Below are 19,699 nucleotides of genomic sequence, written 5' to 3' on the forward strand. Positions count from 1 at the left end.
ACAACCAAATTACAGACACCAGCCAAAGACAACAAGAGTGTGCATCAATAACACCTCATCCAAGTACTACACTAACTAAGACAATTACTCGCTAGTTGCTGAAACCAGTATGTATCATCATCAGACCAATTAAGCTCCACAAAGCTTTTGAATCTGCCACAAACATCAAGTTGCACTCTTTTACTAGTAACATGTGGATGAATAACAGCTGCATTCCATAGAGAGAAATTTCTAGCCTTCCACAGTTGATAGACCATAGCAGCCACAGTAGTATAGCACACCTTCCTCCTTTGTTTGCTAGTGAACTGCCTACCTCATTTTCTCCATGCTGTACTCAATCTGTCCTGCTGAGTGATACCCAGCCCCAGCCATACCAAGATAAATCTTCGAACTTTGTCACTATATGTGCACTGAAAAAATAAGTGCTGGCAAGAATCTTCTCCAGAATCACATAGAAGACATTCAGTGTTATTACATAATCTGGCTCTTGCTAGAGATGTTCTTGTCCTGAGTTTATCCAAAACAGCCAGCCATGAAACAAAGGAGTTTTTAGGAATATTAGTTGAATTCCAAACCCAGTAATGCCAAGGAACAGTTTCATAGTTTCCTTGCAACCATTTATAACCTTCTTTGACTGAGTATTCTTGAGTGTCATTGAGCCACAAGTTACTAGTATAGGCACCTATAAGCACAGACTTAATTTTACATAAAATTCTCCACACTCCACTATTACTAGGAGCCTCATACTCCCACCAGTCATGATCCCTCAAATACACACCATTAATCCACTTTATCCATAAGAGGTCTTGCTTTTGTGCAATCTACCAGATGAATTTTCCATTAGCTGCCATATTACATTTAACACATTCCTTGACACCCAAACCCCCATTCTTTTTTGGTCTACAGACCCAATCCCAAGCTACTAGGGGTGTTTTTTGCAATACAACTGTTCCCTCCCACAGAAAAGCTCTGCATACTTATGTGATCCTGTTTAGAACACATTTGGGCAGTAGAAAAATTTGAGCCCAATAGGAGTGCAAGCTCAGCAGGACAACATTGACTAAAGTGGTTCTAGTAGCATAAGATAAGTCCCTAGAACTCCAGCACATAATTCTATGCATAATTTTATCAATGATCACTTCACAGTCAGCCCTTGTCAATCTCTTAGATGTAATAGAGACACCTAAGTATCTAAAAGGGAATGCATCTTTCTTGAACCCAGTAAGTTGTAGAATTCTGAGCTGATCTTCCTCTTTTACATTACCAAAGTAAATGGCAGTCTTCTCTGGGCTTGCCTTCAAATCAGACACATCAGCAAATGCCTTGAGTGTTCTCACCAACAGTACAACAGACTGAACATTTCATTTGCTAAATAGCATAAGGTCATCTGCAAAGATAAGGTGATGTACTTTTAACTGAGCACATCTTTGATGGAACCCAAACTCAGCTCTCTTACTCATCTTTTTCATCAACCTTGTAAAATATTATTCCATAGCCAACACAAAAATAAGGGGAGAAATTGGATCTCCTTGTCTGATTCCCCTCTTTCCTTGAAAAAGACCAAATAAACCTCCATTTATATTCAGGGAATAATCAGGTGTACTAATACACCCCATTACCCAATTAGTGAACACTTGAGGAAAATTCAAACCAATCAATAGTTCCATGTTAAATTCCCAATTTAAAGAATCATAAGCTTTCTTTAAATCTACTTTGAGATTGCCCCTAGCAGGGAGATTCTTCCTTTTATAACCATTTAACAGATCCTGACAGATGAATATGTTATGTAATATAATCCTATTTTCCACAAAGGCACTCTGGACCTGGTCAATCAAGCTAGGCAAAACCTTCTTAAGCCTACTACAAAGCATTTTAGAAACGACTTTGTAAATTACATTGCAGCATGCAATTGGCCGGAATCGGGACACATCAGTGGGCTGTTCAACTTTAGGAATGAGGCAAAGTGTGGTAGCATTTACCTGCTTTAGTAGCTTGCCAGACTAGAAGAAATTCAGTGCAACCTCTATAACCTATTCTCCTATACAAGGCCACGTTTCTTTGAAGAAGCAGCTAGTATATTAATCTGGTCCTGGTGCTTTATTATCTCCAATATCAAAAATGGCTCGTTTCACATCTTCTCCAGTAAAAGGCAACTCTAGACCATTCTGTTGTAACCTGGACTGAACAGGACCCTCCTTTATGATAATACTGCTAACATGAGAGTAGGGTGAGTTGTCCCCAACAGTTTCTTATAAAACTTCAAGAAGGCTTCTTCAATATCTCATGTTTCTTCCATCCAAACTCCATCTAAGTTCCTAATTCTAGAAACTTTATTCTGATTTCTTCTTTGTTTGAGAGCAACATGAAAATATCTAGTGTTTGAGTCTCCTTTCTTCAGCCACTCAAGCTTCACTTTCTGATGCAGGAAGTTTAGCCTTGCTTTGTTCAAAGCAATGTAATCTTGCTTAGCTACATCTTCTAGTACATATAGTGCCTGATTTGAAGGATCCAAATGCACCTGCTGCTGAATTTGAATCAACTTATGATATGATTCATCAGCTCTCTTCTCTATGTCTAAATTTTTTTCCTTATTCAACTCTTTCAAGGAACCTTTCAACTTCTTCAATTTCTTCACAATTCTGAACATGGGGACACCCTGAATATCTTCCTGCCACACCTCTTGAACTCTATCTAGAAACCTATCAGCTTTCACCCACATGTTAAAAAACCTAAATGGTTTAGGTTTAGCAACAATTTTTTTCTCTAGTTTGATAAGACAAGGACAGTGATCAGATAAAAAAAGTGTTTCAGATTCAGGGAATAACTTCATTAACCACAACTCTATCAATCCGAGAGAAAATCGTACCATCTCCCTCTTGCTTGTTTGACCATGTAAAGAATGACCCAGAGTTTTTCTGTTCCTGCAATTGACAACTACGCAAGCATTATCTAAAATCAAACACCTCCTCAAATGTAATGGTAGAACCAACCCTGTCATTCAGCAGAAGCACAGTATTCCAATCACCTCCCACCACCCATGCTCCACTAATCTGCAATTGTAAGTTTCACATAAAAAAAAAATTAAAAGTCAATTTACGCGGTTCAGTTTGTGTTCATGGCACATGGTGTGGTGTGTTTAAATTTTTGTCCCAATTCGTAATGAGAGTTCGGTAATTATGTGACTCTTGAATCACTTTCCTTCTCCATACATTTTTAAATGTTAGTGTAGTAGATATAGATTTTCATAAACGTTTTCTAGACGTTTTAGATTTTTGTCCCCCTTGATCTCCTCTTACTAATCTTTGAAAATGTTTTCAAGAATTTATTTGTATTGGGCCATGCGATGTGTGTTTAGTGTATTTCATTAGTGTGTATATTCTTAATGATGTTTTTTGTGGGCTAAACTTGTGTGGGTCTTGTGATTACCTACTCTAATTAGGATGTTTATACTCATTGTCTACGTTTAATGAAATTAACACAATCATTTACCCTAATCTATCATGGTATCGGAGCTATAGCCGTCAAGACCAAATTTGTTTCTCTTCCCCTTCTTCTTCCCGACGTCAAAAGTAAATCACCAGCGTGGGTGGTTGCTGCTCCGTCGTCACACAATGTTGACCACTATCTCTACTGAAACACCAAAAATCAATCCTTATTCCTCTCCCTACTACCTTGGCTCCGGTGATCAACTAGCACTACTAGAAATAGAGTATTTTCTCAACGCAATTGTCTCAACACTTTACTTAAGTGTCAAATACAATCAATAAAGCGCTTATTTTCTCAACGCTCTTATGTGTTGCAGATTTCTCATCACAGAAAAGCGTCGAGAATTATTGCCACGTGCCCACACATGTCAACCTAAACCCCGCTTCTTTTTTTTTGGGCGACAAAAACATACTAAACCCGCTATTTTCAAATTTTTGATGAAAAAATAATAATCATCAGCTCTCTTAACCGCGTATTATTAGGCGTAACCACTAACCACCTAATAGTAGTGGAATACTCACGCAAATCTCAACCGTAATCTCAGAGTTTGCAGCGTTCTTGAACTTCATATTCAAGGTGAATGCTTTACGAGCAAATTCTTCATATTCAAGGTTAATTGAAACTGCTATTTGACACAAATTCTGCAAATTACAGGTGACAAATTTTGTAAATTGAAGCTGCTAATTGACGCAAACTCCATACTCGGTTGATTTCTTCTGCAAATTACTCAAGGTCAGTGATTTTGAGCAAATTCTTCATTCTTTGCTGTTTATGAAACGAAAAAAGTTCCAAATTAATCCAAAATCTCATTCAATTAGTTCCGACGAAGTCGTAAATTTGCTAATTTACATATGTTCTTTTGTCCACGCAACACCTAAGTGAAATTCTTGGGAATTTTGTTGAATTTTGTTAAATTCGCTAATTTTGCTTTCTGTGAATTTATGTTATTTTTTGTTTTCTAGGTTGTATTTGCACTACTTTTCAAATTCCATAGGTTTGTGGGTACTTAAGTCAGTTTCTTGGGTATCTTACTGAAGAGGGGAAGAGTTGCAGAGGATAATTGTTTGTGATTGTTAATATGTATGAAGTCCAAATACAAGAATTACTTTAGGTGTAGATAAATGCTGTATTTTGCTCAAAATTTATGACATTAGATGAACTATCTCTGTATAAATTCTGATAATTGGAATATAAACCATACCTGAGATCTTCTCCAGAGGCACATATCGGCAAACATAATTAGGAATTGTTATGTCAGAGCTGATCGTTCTGTTCTATTATTGTCATGCTTTGTAACTGAGCCCTAGGCTACAGTGAGTGGTATTTTTTTTAAGTTATTCTTGCAGTTTTAAAAACTAGGGCACATTTGTCTTCTTTTAACAAAATTTGTCTGAAAAATATTGATTACTATGTACTCCTAAAAAAATAAAACAGATGTTCTTATCTAAGTAGCTAGATAGGAAGAATACTGCACTATATAAAATCATAGATGTGTACATGTTATACATGAATTAAAATTAGTGTCTATTTGTACCTTTCTTTGTGAACTGATGTATCCTAGTTCAATTAGTGTCTATTTGTACCTTTCTTTGTGAACTGAACCTTTATGCCGCTGTCACAAGGATGCGGGGTAATAACATAAAAGAGATGAAATTTCAAATTGAACCTTTATGCCGAGCTTTTTTTGCATTCCGTGTATCTTGATTTGCTTTTCATTCCATTTCTCTACTTAATTGTTAATGCAAAGCCAAAGGTTGCTGTTGGGATTCATCAATTTCTTCACATTCTTTGACTCTCTTTTACGGAAGTTTGTCTGCATTTGATAAAGAATACAAGCATCCTTGCTTCACACAGGATGTAGGACATGAGTTTGAGAAATCTGCAGCACTTGGCGGATCAATGCGATAGTTCTTACGTGGTCTTTGATTTAATCTGGAAGAAGGAAATTGAGCCCAAAATATATTTGTCCATATGAAATTTTGAGCTGAATAAGGGAAGTTGCATATGAATTAGCCTTACCTCTAGAGTTTATATGAAATTTTCAGGAACATATAGGCCTCTTCCCCATATACAGTAACCTAGTTTATATCCAGCTTACATTGTCCAACATGAGGTCCATACACCCGGTCAAGTTCAAAATCCTTTTAAGGATTGGTCAATGTCTCATCACCAGTATTAACACGGACAGTGTAGTCATCAGGAAATTCAACAACAGATTGGCCTTCATTTTCAAACAATGGTCTAGTGCGACAAAATACCTTTACGTTTTTTCTGCATAAAGCTACCCCTGTTAATATTTAGCAGAAAAATCGAAGATACCTTGCTTATACTTTCCATAAAATAACAAGCCTACACTGTCCAATGACCATAATATCTGAAAATATGTCATGCTTTTGGAAAGTATGACACAAAAGAAAATGTAAGGGAAGGAAGGCCATGTCAGTGATGGATAACTCACAGAGATTATGAATACCTTTGGTTGTCAACAAGTCATTGAACAACCTTTTCTTCTCGCTTATCAAAGGAATAATTCTTGCCTCGGCTTCAAGGGCAGCCTGATCTGAGGAAGAAAACAGCTTAAACTTGTAATAAATCCTGTATTTTGTAAATCATAACCTGTAAAAGACAAGACACGCTGCAGACGTATAAGAAACATTCCAAAAGGAAACAAAGTCAACTCATGGGAGTCTCCGGCTCAAACATGAAAGGATCCTTCACTAATCCCCTTACAGAAACTAGCAATATGTTGTATATCTACTAATTTCTTGCAAGAGAATTACATGATGCATGTGTGACCACCATAGGGAAGTCAGAAAATACCACAGCTCAACCACCATAGGGAAGTTGCATATGAATCAGTATTCACATTGCACAATCTGTTTCATATATGTATCACGACCCTTGAAGTACCCGACGCACGTACTACAACATAAATCCTTAGAAGTGGATGATAATCTATTGTCTATCATACAAGGAGCATCCATTGAGAATTATGGATAGGAACGATAAGGTTATCAATCTCGTATATTTCGCTATTAAGTTCCAAATCAATACAATAAAAATGAATATAGAGTTCATGTTCTGTTCTGTCCATTAGAACAGTTTTGACTTTTGAGCCTCCAGTAGGTTCTTTAAGCCCTTTCAGCAGGTTATATGCAGTAGGTGGGGAGGAGGAGAGCAGAGGGAGATAATAGGTTCTTTAAGCACTTTCAGCAGGTTATATGCAGTAGGTGGGGAGGAGGAGAGCAGGTTATATGCAGTAGGTGGGGAGGAGGAGAGCAGAGGGAGATAATAGGTTCTTTAAGCACTTTCAGCAGGTTATATGCAGTAGGTGGGGAGGAGGAGAGCAGGTTATATGCAGTAGGTGGGGAGGAGGAGAGCAGGTTATATGCAGATAAAGATCTTAATTTGAATTGGCAAGAAGGATTTGCACTTTGCTTGCCTTTAACTGTTATTTGCAAAATATGAAATGTCAAACTGAACTCAATTATTTTTTAAAGTAGTTTTATCTGCTAATAATGCAGCTGGCCTCTATGCAAAAATTACGTGTTAAGTTTATCTTTACTGCTGGGTAAGTGCCACGTGATTGACTTTTATTACTAACCATCTTATTGTATCTAATCATGTCTTTAATTTGTTCAGTGTTCCAAGAGTGACATGGCCTCATAGGTGTTGATTGCTCGCGAGTGCTATATTTCATTGATGTTTGTGTGATTGTGCGAGGTGAGTGCATCTTTTTACTCTTAACATATGATGTTATATTTACATGTGTAGTATATTATAATATTTGATTCTAGGCACTTAAATACTTACACATGTTGAATTATAAATCTTGTTGTGGCCGGGTACTCTTACGAACATGATTACATATATTCAATAACTCTATGATAAAGTTATTCTATGTATGATTTTGATTGTACTCTCTATGAAATTCTTGATAGTTTGTAACCATATTATTCATGAGTATACAATGGTACTTTTTGTTGCCCTCGTAGTTATGAATGGGAACTACATTCTTGTATGATAGTTTCAGTTTGCATTGAATAGACAATCTAATATTTTTTCCCCTCGTTTTTTTTAATATCTAATATTTTTTTCCCCTTGTTTTTTTTAATATCTAATATTTTTTCCCCTTGTTTTTTTTAATGTAGACATACCTATGACAAAGCTTATATATAACTAGAGTTAGAATTGATGTATAATATAGTGGTATAAAAGATAGGGGATAAGCTCACACCTTCAAAATGATGATAGTATTTAATCTAACATGAACTTTTCGTTTTTATGATTCTTCATATTATTGTTTTGTGTAGCCATGGATACGAATTGGATTAATTTACGAAATGATGATCCGGCTTTTTATAAAGGTTGCATGAATTTCATTGAGCTAGCTAAAGATACTCTTGTAGAAGAAAAAACTCGATGTCCATGTAGTAAGTGCAAGTTGCGTAAATGGTATACCGCGGATGATGTAGGGGGACATATTTTGTTTAATGGTTTTCACAAGGAGTATAGGAATTGGATCTTTCACCGTAAAAATGATGAAACAAGTAGTACCCAAGGACCTCTTAGTAGCCAAGAAACGATAGTAGGTCGAGACGATATTCGGGCCTTGCTAAATGATGCATTTAGTGTTAGCATTCCACCATCCACTTCTCAAACTCAAGATCAATCTTTTGAAGAACCACATTTGGAGGAGGAAGTATTAGGCGACATGCATGAGGAGGATGATTTCCCTTCTGAGGTAGATACTGAAATTCCATCCTTCAATACCAAAGAAGAAGAAATCAAATATAAAAGACTAATTGAAGCTTCTAATGAGGTTCTTTATGAGGGGTGTACTACATTTTCAAAACTATCATTTCTTTTGCATCTATTTCATCTTAAGTGTATGTTCCATTGGTCTGCCGAGTCAGTCACAAAATTGCTTGAACTTTTGATAGATGCATTTCCTCAAATAATGGAGTTTCCGTCATCCTATTATGAGGGGAAGAAGGTAATTAAGGATTTGGGTCTAGGTTATGAGAAAATTGATGCTTGTCCTAATAATTGCATGTTGTATTGGGGTGACTCAGCGGAAAAAGATGAGTGTCAAATCTGTCATACGTCAAGGTGGAAGGCGGCTAAAGGTAAGGAGGGTGATATAAGTGATAAAGGTAAAGAAGCCTGTAAAAAAGGTGAGCCAGCTAAGGTTACGCGATATTTTCCTCTTATTCCTAGGTTAAAGAGAATTTACATGTCATCAAAAAAAGCAAAAGACATGAGATGGCACAAAGATGATCGTGACAGTGATGGTATGTTAAGGCACCCAGCAGATGCTTTGGCCTGGAAAAAATTTGATGAAAAATATCATGAATTCGCCGGAGATCCTCGTAGTGTTAGATTGGGTTTAGCAAGTGATGGTTTTAACCCTTATCGTTTAATGAATACCAATCATAGCACATGGCCGGTGGTCTTGATTCCTATAATCTACCCCATGGCTTTGTATGAAACCATCATCTTTTATTTTATCTTTAATAATTCCTGGGAAATCTGGTCCGGGGATAGATATTGATGTGTACCTGAGCCATTAATTCATGAGTTAAAAATGTTATGGGAAGGTGTTGATGCTTTTGATGCTTATAGTGGGCAAAATTTTAAGCTCCGAGCAGCCTGCACTCTACTATTAGTGACTTTCCGGCATATGCCATGTTATCTGGATGGAGTACAAAAGGTTATAAGGCTTGCCCTATATGCACCCATTCTACTAACTCATATAGATTTGGAGGTAAGATTTGTTACCCGGGTTTCGAAAATGGTTACCTTTGATCATCCTTATCGCAGTGAAGCTGCTTTATTTGATGGTAAACCGGAATATGGTATTGCTCCAGTTCGTGAAAGTGGATCAGAGGTCTTGAAGCAACAAGAAGGGATCATACATGTTTACGGAAAGACTAACATATCTTCTAAGAAGAGTGGGAAAAAAAGAGGGAGAGGACAAGTTGGTGCGTCTGCTGATGAAGTTAACGATGGTCCTTGTGAGGATGATGTTAATGAAGTTCTTTGGAGTAAAAGAAGCACATTTTTTGACTTGGAGTATTGGGAGCACACTCTTTTAAGGCATAGCTTAGATGTCATGCATATTGAAAAGAATGTGTGTGATAATCTATTGGGAACTCTTTTAGACATGGATAAGAGGAGAGATGATGAAAATGCTAGAAAAGCTCTTAAAGAGTTGGGGATAAGGCCACATCTTTGGCTTCAACCTCATGCGAATAGAGTATCGTATATGCCCCCTGCTTCATACACCATGTCTTTAATAGAGAAAGATCGATTTTTAAGAGTTCTGAAAAAGCTGAAGTTCCTGACGGATATGGATCAAACTTGTAAAGGTGTGTCAATGTGAAACAACGGAAGCTTATTAATATGAAAAGTCATGACAATCATGTCATGATGCAAGATATCCTTCCGTTGCTTTAAGAGCAGCAAAGGCTACAAAAGTGATCGATTTGCTTGACGAGTTATCTTACTTCTTCAAGAAATTATGCTCCAATGTGCTTGATCCAGACGAATTAGATGTCGTTCAATCGAAGGTAGAACTTACTCTTTGTAAGATGGAGAAGGAGTTTTTGCCAACTTTTTTCACAATAATGGTTCATCTACTAATTCATTTGGTTGAAGAGGTCAAACTCGGTGGACTCGTTCATTATAGATGGATTTATCCCATAGAAAGTTAGTATTTTCAAAAATTGTTTTTACATAATTTTTTTCCTTGTTACAGTAACATAATTACATTACTTGAAGGTACTTAGCCTATCTGAAATCTCACGTAAGTAATAAGGCCCAGCCTGAGGGTCAATTGCTGAAGGATACTTGCTGAGGGAGACTCTTACATTTTGTTCGAGATACTTGGAAGGTGTGGAGACCATATTAAATAGACCTAAAAGGAATGATGATGGCATTCTAGACTTGGATGCATATCTTTATAACTCTGGGGTCGTGTTATTGGGATGACACAAAATGTTCGTCTTGATGATAGAAGTTTAAGGCAAGCACATCGTTATGTCTTGCTTCACTCAGATGAGATGAAACCTGTCATTCAGTAAGTAGCACCATGAGTTATATTATAAGAGTTCATCAAATTCATAAAAATCGTCAGATAACATTGCATTTTGGCTTGTTTTAGTGAATTTTACGTCAAAAGCGAGAAGAGACTCAAATTACAGAAAATCAGTCGAACGACACCATTCAAAATGAATGGATAATCTATGAATTCTCAGAATGGTTGCAAAACCAGGTTTTAAGCCTTCTAAATTTGATCATTGTATTCCTTTTTTAAGTTATGACCTACATCATTTAACCTATACTATTTTTATTCATAGGTTCACAATATAGATGATAGTAGTATACAAGGAAAGGTGAGAAGAGCTTTAGCACGTGGTCCATTAAATCGTGTGAAAAGGGTGAAAGGTTTTCTAATTAGTGGCTGTAAATTTGATGTCATGGATCGTGAACGACATCGAAAGACACAAAATTCTGGAATTATGGTTGAAGCTGAAGGCCAAGAGTACTTTGGAAAGCTGAAAGCAATTTATGAGTTGAATTACTATGGTTCCTACAAGGTTGTAATATTTCGTTGTGATTGGGTAGACATCCACAGGGGTTTAAAGACAAATGCAAATGGAAGTGTGTGTGTGAACTTCTCTAAGTTGATGCATACTGGTCGATATTTGTATGACGATCCATTTATTTTTCTCATCTCAAGCAAAAAGTATTTTATGTTGAGGATGAGATGCAAAAAGGATGGTTTCATGTTATTAGAACCAAGCCTAGGGACTTGTTTGAAGTAGGCTATGATGGACTTAATTAGTTTGCTGTTATGTTTTTCTAGTAGAGTTCGCAAATTTTTCTATCATACCAAAACCTAGATTCTGTGTACTTTGGCTTTTTCATGTGATCGAGAAGTGTTTATAAAAGTGCTATTGCTCTTAGTTAATTGTACGTACCATTATATTTTTTACATGCCATCTTTCAAAACTACCTATTTTGATTTCTGGCAGTAGGATTGTTTTTTTTTTTTTTGCTTTCATTGAGCTTTCTAGAAGAAAAATTAAATTGAAGAAATAAGCTAGATTGCGTAATTAGAAACTTGCTATAAAGATCCATAAACTCAACAAATGAGAACTAGTTGTAGCTTAGCATATTTAGGTATGACTGCTAGTATCTGCATCAAATTCCTTGCTCTAGAAGCTTATGATGCTATTGATAATTCTGTTACGCATGGCTGACTGTTGCATTCTTCCATATGGGCCCATGTTAGATATGAGGTTTAGCTATTTGAAAAAGATATGTGACTATGACAACATAACTCGATGAATATGGGGAGCATCCTTTACATATATGGCAGTAACATTCTCTCATAGCTGTAACATTCTCTCATAGCACACCTAGAATACAGGGTCATCTTATAATAATATGGATTTTCCTAAAGGGTATCCTCGTAGCTGTAACATTCTCTTATAGCACACCAATGTGAATGATGTTGCTGGGAAATGAAGCAGTGAAGTGTAATGATTTTGAATAATGTTCCAGCTAGAATGTCTTCTATTTGAAGAAATAGAAACAAAAAGATAACCATAGAACGATGTCCTTTTGCTTTCATGTGTTAGCCATTTTGCTTTGGATTCATTAATATATAGGTTTTGCTTTTGTGACAATTTGGTTTACATGGTAAAACAGATTGGTTTGGATGGGATTCGAATGCTTGATCCTGCTACAGGTCGGACGCTGAGAATTTATCCTTTTGAGACAGTGACAAGATGGGAGGTAGGATGGTTGCTTTAATGTTAATTACTGAAGATTTCTTATAGACATGTTCTTTAAAGCCTATGTTTGCTTTCATTATTAGGTCTTGGATTCCTATATATTTGCATTTTGGGCGAAAATGGCAGTGGACATTGAATCGAAGCGCATAAGGCTAATGTCAAACAGTTATACTAGAAATACAATATTGGACACAGTCACAGCAGCAAGTGTGCAGGTAAATGACATTCTACTATAATTATGACGTTCCGGTATTTGGTGGCTCAGTGGCACGGTATTTGGTGGCTCTATGATCAGTACGACAGTATTTGATGCTAGAAGAATAGTACTTTTTAGGAGTGTTCTCTGTCAAAGCAGTAATCACCCGCTATATATAGAAAGAGATCCTCTCTACTTTCTTTAACAGATGGATAATCTTTTTCCCAATCAAGTATTGGAAAGGGAATGCATCAATGAGAAAAATATAGAGGGTTTTGGTAAAAAAATTGAATAGTTTAGGTATCATTATTTGAAGATAGGAACAGGCACAAAATCCTAATTCATTACATATATAGCGCCTTGATTTTACTCTGTCCACCCTTTTTCATTTTTCTTCATCATTACTCTTAGCCTTCCGGCTGTTCAAATTTTTTGATCCGGTCGATTCAATTCGAAATATCAGATACCCAATCGGGCATATTTTTGAAAAAGTCTGATTCTTGTTATTAACAGAATTTAGAAAAATATGTATGGTAAAATTTGTAACGTATATCGTGTTGCCTTAAATAGTAAACTTAATTGTATTCATGTTTGCAGATTCCAGTCAACTTTTTGCTTCAAGCCTTAAGGAGGCAGCAATACCATATGAGGTGGTGAAGCACTCGTAAGGTCATCTAAAACTCGTAAACTGTAATGTGTTTGATGATTCTATTTTAATCAGCATTTTTTATGTATACATTGTACTTGACAAATTCAAACACTATGCAAACTCAAGTTAGTACCTACATCTAATAGCACCAAAGACAACAAAAGAAACTCCATTGAAATTTTTCGGATCAGTATCCCCAGTGTTAATATCTACAAGATAAAACTATTTTATGCACAAGTTCCTCATATAATAATAAGTAATTTATGTCATATGTGTTATGCTCTACTATAGGAAGCTAGATAGCTGCAACATCATCAAATAAAAATGAGAGTGACTATAAGGATCGTCCATTAGCACATAGATGCAACAAGTTCTAACCTCTTCTTCTGCAAAACAAATGAGCTGCCACCAGTAATCGGAATCCGATAAATAAAGTCAAGGGATTTGTTGTTACTTTTTAACATTGTTGCCTTGGGAAGAATTTTCCAGTGGCCATTTTTTTTTTGAGGGGACAGTGGCCTTTTTATTGTGATGCTTAGAGTGATGTTTTCTTTTCCAATATCTTCCTGTTCTGCATCTCTGGTTCTGGTATATCAAAATAATAGATTCGTAAGAGAAGTAATATCATCGAATCTGTGTAAGATGGATTTAAAATCTGTGTACTTTGGCTTTTTTCATGTGACCGAAAAGTATTTACATGTTTTTGTTTTGTAGGAATTGTGACAGTGTTATTATGACATATCGTAGCAAAAGGACACGAGTTGCTGCTGCTTCGGCATCTAATGATGTTGCTTCAGATGCCGCTGCAGCAACTACTTCACGTTCTCCTGCCATGATACCTGAGATGAAGCCCATGGGTTTGAATAACTCACAAGAAGGACAAAACCCCTATTATTCCACATTCAAGTACAACTACTACTACCTCAACACAAACCTTCAGCATCTGCTTCATTTTCTCCAGCTACGATTCCACAGTCAAGAGCTACAACTTATACTATATCTCAGCAAAAACTTTTATCATCTGCTGCCATGATTCCACAGTCAAGAGGAGCAGCTTCTACTCTACCTCAGAAAGATCCTTTAGCATGTGACATGTTACCTCCACTAAAACCCATGGGTTCGAATACCCCACAAGCTGCAAAAAAGACTCATCCTCTTATTATTCTACAGTCAAAGACTACTAGTAAGGTACCTAAAATGAACCCCATGGGTCATAATAGAGCACAAGGTACCAATGCATCAGAGCTTCCTTCAAACCCTTCACTTATAAGACCATCATCAACATCTCAAAATCCAAGTAAATGGGGACCATTTGGTCCGCCAACTAGTGCAACATTACCAAAACCTTCAACAAAAGTAAGTGGTGATAGTGGGATATGGAAAACCCCTCCTATCTTTCTTCCGCATAAAAACTTGCAATCTGAGTCATCACAACAACTTCATCGTCCTAATGCTAAAGATGTGAACAAGGCTAGTGTTAGAGCTGAGAGACAACTACCTAAACACGATCCAGTTGTGAATCACTCAAACGAACACGATGATGTTCAAACTGAAAGCTTGTCAAGGGAAAAAAAGAATAAGAATACTGAGCTTGATCAAAACAAGCATGTGGAGCAAAAAAGGAGTATCCATAATATTTCAAACAAAACAAATTCGGCTAAATCTCGACTTCCCAATTCAGACTCGGGATGACCAACCAATGTAAAATTTGATGCAAAGGAGGAGGTTCTAATCACAGGTATGAACTCATGAATTTTATTATGTGACTCTTTTCTATCAATGATTCTCATCAAGTTATGGAGTTTTGGATTCTCATGTCATCTGAATAGAGTAGTGTTATGGCTACTGCCACCCCCTCTCCTAGGTACTACCCTCCCCCTGTACCTCCCCTCCCTCTTTCTGCCAACCCTGCTAGCTGCTGCCCCCCTCCCCCTTTATGCCAACCCCTAGCTACTGCCAACCTGCCCATACTATATACACATTAAGCTTATAATTAAACATGTTATAATCAAACCTAATTAAGTTTATAAGGATTTAAAAAGCAAGAAGACAATTATAAACTCTATTTTGATTATACTGCCCCCTTAATCCAGTGGAGGAGCTTAATCCAGGTACAGATTACCAGCTGAGCATGTAATTGGCCTACGTTACTAAGCTGAGCAGCTGCATTTATGTGAAGTGTATGCTTTTATTTTACAAAAGATGCTTATAGAAGAATTGATTTAACATGTCAGTGAATTTTTGCTAGAGAATGTACAGGTGCAATAAGTTCTTAAAGTGAAATGTAGGATACCAATGGCATATTAAGTACTCAGTGGTATCCTGCTACTTACAACTTTTTCACTTGGCCTATTTAAACTATAGAGAAAAATCATATTGGATCACCTAATTTGGGAATAGCAATTACAACCTGGTTTAGCTATCTTAAATCAGAACAAACAAGGCAAGTACCTCCCCTCCCTCTTTTCTATCAATGACTCTCATCAAGTTATGGTGTTTTGGCTTCTCATATCATTTGAATAGAGTAGTGTTATGGCTACTACCACCCCCTCTCCTAGGTACTGCCCTCTGTTTGTACCTCCCTTCCCTCTTTCTGCCAACCCTGCTAGCTGATGCCCCCTCCACCTATTGTGTTCAAACTTTCTTTGTTAACAATCTGAGCTCCAATTCCACGTATTGTGTTCACCTTGACCAGCTGAGGCCCACAAAAAATCACCAGGATCTGCATTTAAGGTGAAGTTAGTCTGGTAAATGAGCTGTGTTGATAGCAAAAGGTGTAGACAAATAGATGAAACTATTTTTTGTTTGATGAACTTTGCCAGATCAACTCATTAAATTTTACAGAAGAACAAATGCAGTAGTGATATGTATCTAGATTATAGCTATGGGTATATATATTCAACCTACTAACCATCAAATCATAGCACAAATCAAACAGTGCCAAGTGCTTGAAACAATTTCATTGTCGGTTGACAAGTTTTCGTGCATTATATCACGCGAGAGTGCACATAACATAGAGCAAATATATCGGTCATCCCTCCCACTTGCCATTAACTTTTTAGTTCTGGTCTCATAGTTTTCTCTGAGGCATTTTCCCCTTTTATGCTGGTTTTGTTATTATGTCTTCTCCATTTCAAGGTGATATGTTTTCCTTAAATGTCCTGCTCCAATGTTGTTCAATCGAAGTTCTTATTAATGATGTGAGCTTAAATATGATAGAATATTTTGTTATATTTGACGAGATGATAAGCTGCATTTATGTGAAGTGTATGCTTTTCTTTTACAAAAGATGCTTATAAAAGAATTTTCCAGATCATGTGCTAGAGCCCCCCTTCCCAAACAGAAAATGAAAAAGAAAATGAGGAAAAGAATAAGGCACTGCATTTTGAACTAAAATTTGAGCATCATGGTGTTCCTAATTCCCTTGTACAGGATCTGGAAAATGATTGTTACTTACAAGTGACTCTTTTCAGGGAGGATAAACTGTCGTATAGCTGTATTAACCTTATCTCTGATCCTATCTTTCATGTTCTCTACTAAGGCAGAATTGCATAGCTATATGTTTAATTTATCAACTCTTTCTATGTGTGTAAACTAATAATGTTGCAAGCAGGTAGAAAATAGTTAATCAAATTTAGCTTGTATACGAGAATATGTAACCAATTATGACTATGTTAAAGCTTCAATTAAGGCATAGCTTATAAAAGAATTGACTCCTTTATCCCATTTTTCATGGTTTCATATTTTCTTTGGCAGATTCTAAGTGTGAACTTCAATTGATGAGCGGTTCAATTCAGCCCATAGACGTTTGGCACAGTCGTGGTGTTAGGTACCATGTGCAGTTTAATGAGTTCAACCAACCAATTAGGAAAGGTGGGCATATCTTGGTGCGATTTCTAGGAAGTGTAGCAAAGGATGGGACCTATTGTCCAATTGGAGAAAAGAATTGGCATCATGTTGACGTGAAACTCAAAACTAAGATTGTTATGAAGATGAGAGTATGCATACAAGTTCAAACTAAAATTGTTATAAATATATATATGTTTCTTATTAGCTATGTCTTATTGATCTTGCATTATTATTTTTTTATTTTTACGTTGAAGGAACATTTTGTGATTCCTGAGGATGAGGTCTATAATACATTAGCTCTGCAACGTGTTGACAAATGTTGGAGGCACTATAAACACTCACTTAAATTGACATTCTTCAAACCCGATAAGCTCACAGAGGAAGAACATTATGATATTGTGCCTAGTGGACATACTCGTTCTGAATGGAAACCATTGGTTCAGTATTGGTTCTCACACAAAGGACAGGTACTTCTCTTTTTTTCGATTTATTATTATAATGTGTGATACATCTTACTTCTACAATATTAACTAAAACTTCCATTGCGAGTGTAGCAATTGTCTCAACTTGGAAAAGCGGCACGAGCATCTCAAAATCAAGTTCATACATTGGGTTCTACTAGTTACGCTAATATACGAGCTGATTATGTAAGGAATAAATTTTCACTCAAAGTTTCAAAATCAAGTTTATTTTATCTTTAGTGATCAAGATTCGTTATCAAAACGTTTGTATCTGTATTATGAAATCCGCATCAGTCATGGAGCTTATTGCATATGCTTGATTTGAATCTGGCTTTTCATGGTCTTTTTTTTTTTTAGTGTGCATTCTTCTACTTGACAGTGGGGCTAATGAGCTGAGAACTTAGCTCCTTACCAGACAAACTGAAATAGAACTCTGAATGAGGCGGTGACAAATGGACTTTTGCCAGTCACACTATTATTCTGCTTTATGTCAAACAATGATGGATATGCAGACAGAGGCTCAGGGTTCAATAAAAAGAGAGTAATTGTTAAATGGAGAATCATATTGCAGAAAACATGGATGATGAAGAAATTTACTATTAGGAGATGAAGGTGGCGTAGGGAATAATATTCGTAGATTGTTTATGCTATTCATAGTCTTTGGTAATTGTTTATTTTTGTGTCTGCCTAAATTTTAGATTAACGAGAACTATAGTATTAAGTTGCATGCTTATTTTAGACTTACTACAAGGTAACTAATTATTTATAGGAAGATGAGCATGGAGAAGAAATGAGCTTGATTGAACTTTGGGAAGCAACTCATAAGAGGAAGGATGGAACCTATCTTGAAGGCACAGACACTTCAGACTTTTTGGTACTTGGTCTAACACATTAGTCTATCTTTGCATTCTATTTTATCATCAGATTTACATAATTTATTCCCTAAAAAATTGTGCAGGAGGATGCAAAGGCAAAGGTTGATTCATTAAAGTTTGTAATCCTACTATGTCTCGTGTTGACGTTGAGAATGAAGCCTTTCAAGCTGTCATGAATGGAGATGAAGTACCTGAACGACCCCAGGGATATGGATTTGGGGTGAAAAAAAGTGATATTCATGGGGTGCGTGGTGAACTTAGAAAAGAAGGTTATGGAAAACTTAAAAGGAGACATGTGGAACTTGAAAACATTGTGGAAACATCTTTATTGAAGAAGAGAAATGAGGAACTTGAAAAACAAAACAAAGAGATGACTAACAAGTTTGATGAGCATACTAAGATGATGAAGACCGTTGCTACACATTTTTCTCTGGTGTTGGATGCGGTGCGTGATGGAAAAGCTTCTGCTCAACTTATAGATGCTGCAAAGTCAGCTATGCATTTGATTACTACAGAGGTATTGTTATAATATTATCATTCATTGTTTCACTTGAATTATCAAAATCAAGTTGCACCATCTAGTTACGTATTATTTTCTTTTGTCATTAACTCACTTTTTTACATCTTTTATAATTGACCATCACTATAATATATCACATTATATAAGATTACTTATTATGTCATTCTTTATTTTTTTTCAAGGATCAAGATGATGGTGAAGGAAAAGAAGCCAAGGATCCATTAAATTAGTACAACTCGTAAAGTTATTAATGATTTGAAAAGGTCTTGTAAAAGATATATTACTTTTGTTATGTTTTTTTTGTAAGGTTTTAAGAAGTTGATATATAGTAGACATTATCTAATTGACTTATTTGTGATCGAACAAAATATTTTAGTGTGTATTACTTAATTAAGACAGATATTAATATTATTATATATATTATTGGTCATTTCTACTTAAGTATTTTTTATTGGAAAATCGCTTATAATATATTATATTTGATCCATATCCAATTAAATAATGGTTATTATTATTAGATGTTTTTTCTAGGCTAAAATCTCGACACTTTTTCGTGTTAAGAGTTATTTTGGCTCTAAAAATTTATTTGTGGAGGTAAAATAATCATGACGCTAGAATGTGTCTAGATCATATTGCGCGACGCAAAAAAGCGTTGAGAAACCCAACACAAAACAGCGTCACACACATTTCAAGTCGCAGAAAAGCGTTGAGAAACTCAACACAAAAAAGCGTCGCAAGTCATACTGGACGCGTCTCTGCGTTGAGAATCTCAACGCAAGAAAGCGTCGAGAATTCTCCACGCCTAAAATCTCGACGCTTTTACAAAGCGTTGAGAATCAATTTCTCAACGCATTTTTCC

At 36.2% G+C, this 19,699-nt stretch overlaps 3 protein-coding genes across 4 annotated transcripts; 2 read left to right on the forward strand and 1 right to left on the reverse strand.

Moving 5' to 3' along the window:
• Positions 1-2,281: 2,281 nt before the first annotated feature.
• LOC104893424 (uncharacterized) lies at positions 2,282-4,711 on the reverse strand. The gene is made up of 5 exons (XM_010679532.1): positions 4,688-4,711; positions 4,008-4,127; positions 2,964-3,050; positions 2,867-2,921; positions 2,282-2,763 (listed from the first exon to the last, which is right to left on the reverse strand). Exons 1-5 carry the CDS (start codon positions 4,709-4,711, stop codon positions 2,282-2,284), a joined length of 768 nt encoding a protein of 255 aa, XP_010677834.1.
• LOC104893377 (uncharacterized) lies at positions 3,925-19,281 on the forward strand. 2 transcript variants are annotated; one of them, XM_048644653.2, is made up of 8 exons: positions 3,925-4,062; positions 4,141-4,218; positions 16,892-17,133; positions 17,239-17,451; positions 17,539-17,631; positions 18,215-18,319; positions 18,404-18,837; positions 19,023-19,281. In XM_048644653.2, exons 3-7 carry the CDS (start codon positions 16,915-16,917, stop codon positions 18,494-18,496), a joined length of 723 nt encoding a protein of 240 aa, XP_048500610.2. In that variant the 5' UTR covers positions 3,925-4,062; positions 4,141-4,218; positions 16,892-16,914; the 3' UTR covers positions 18,497-18,837; positions 19,023-19,281. The 2 variants fall into 2 exon arrangements, with proteins under 2 accessions (XP_048500610.2, XP_010677778.3); XM_010679476.4 differs by lacking the exons at positions 3,925-4,062; positions 4,141-4,218 and adding an exon at positions 15,180-15,246.
• LOC104893423 (uncharacterized) lies at positions 7,802-9,040 on the forward strand. The gene has a single exon (XM_010679531.3). It carries the CDS (start codon positions 7,802-7,804, stop codon positions 9,038-9,040), a length of 1,239 nt encoding a protein of 412 aa, XP_010677833.3.
• Positions 19,282-19,699: the final 418 nt, after the last annotated feature.

Source organism: Beta vulgaris, chromosome 5 (genome assembly GCF_026745355.1).
Source record: "Beta vulgaris subsp. vulgaris cultivar EL10 chromosome 5, EL10.2, whole genome shotgun sequence".
In the NCBI taxonomy this organism is placed as follows: domain Eukaryota; kingdom Viridiplantae; phylum Streptophyta; class Magnoliopsida; order Caryophyllales; family Amaranthaceae; genus Beta; species Beta vulgaris.

Coding starts and splice junctions, on each gene's coding strand:
- LOC104893424 (XM_010679532.1), bottom strand. CDS start 4,711: ATGTGCCTCTGGAGAAGATCTCAG. Junction 4,128..4,687: donor GCCTCTGGAGAAGATCTCAG/GTATGGTTTATA, acceptor TGTAATTTGCAG/AATTTGTGTCAAATAGCAGT. Junction 2,764..2,866: donor AAACAAGCAAGAGGGAGATG/GTACGATTTTCT, acceptor TTATCAAACTAG/AGAAAAAAATTGTTGCTAAA.
- LOC104893423 (XM_010679531.3), top strand. CDS start 7,802: ATGGATACGAATTGGATTAATTTACGAAATGATGATCCGGCTTTTTAT.
- LOC104893377 (XM_048644653.2), top strand. CDS start 16,915: ATGAGCGGTTCAATTCAGCCCATAGACGTTTGGCACAGTCGTGGTGTT. Junction 17,632..18,214: donor CTAATATACGAGCTGATTAT/GTAAGGAATAAA, acceptor AATTATTTATAG/GAAGATGAGCATGGAGAAGA. Junction 18,320..18,403: donor CAGACACTTCAGACTTTTTG/GTACTTGGTCTA, acceptor AAAATTGTGCAG/GAGGATGCAAAGGCAAAGGT.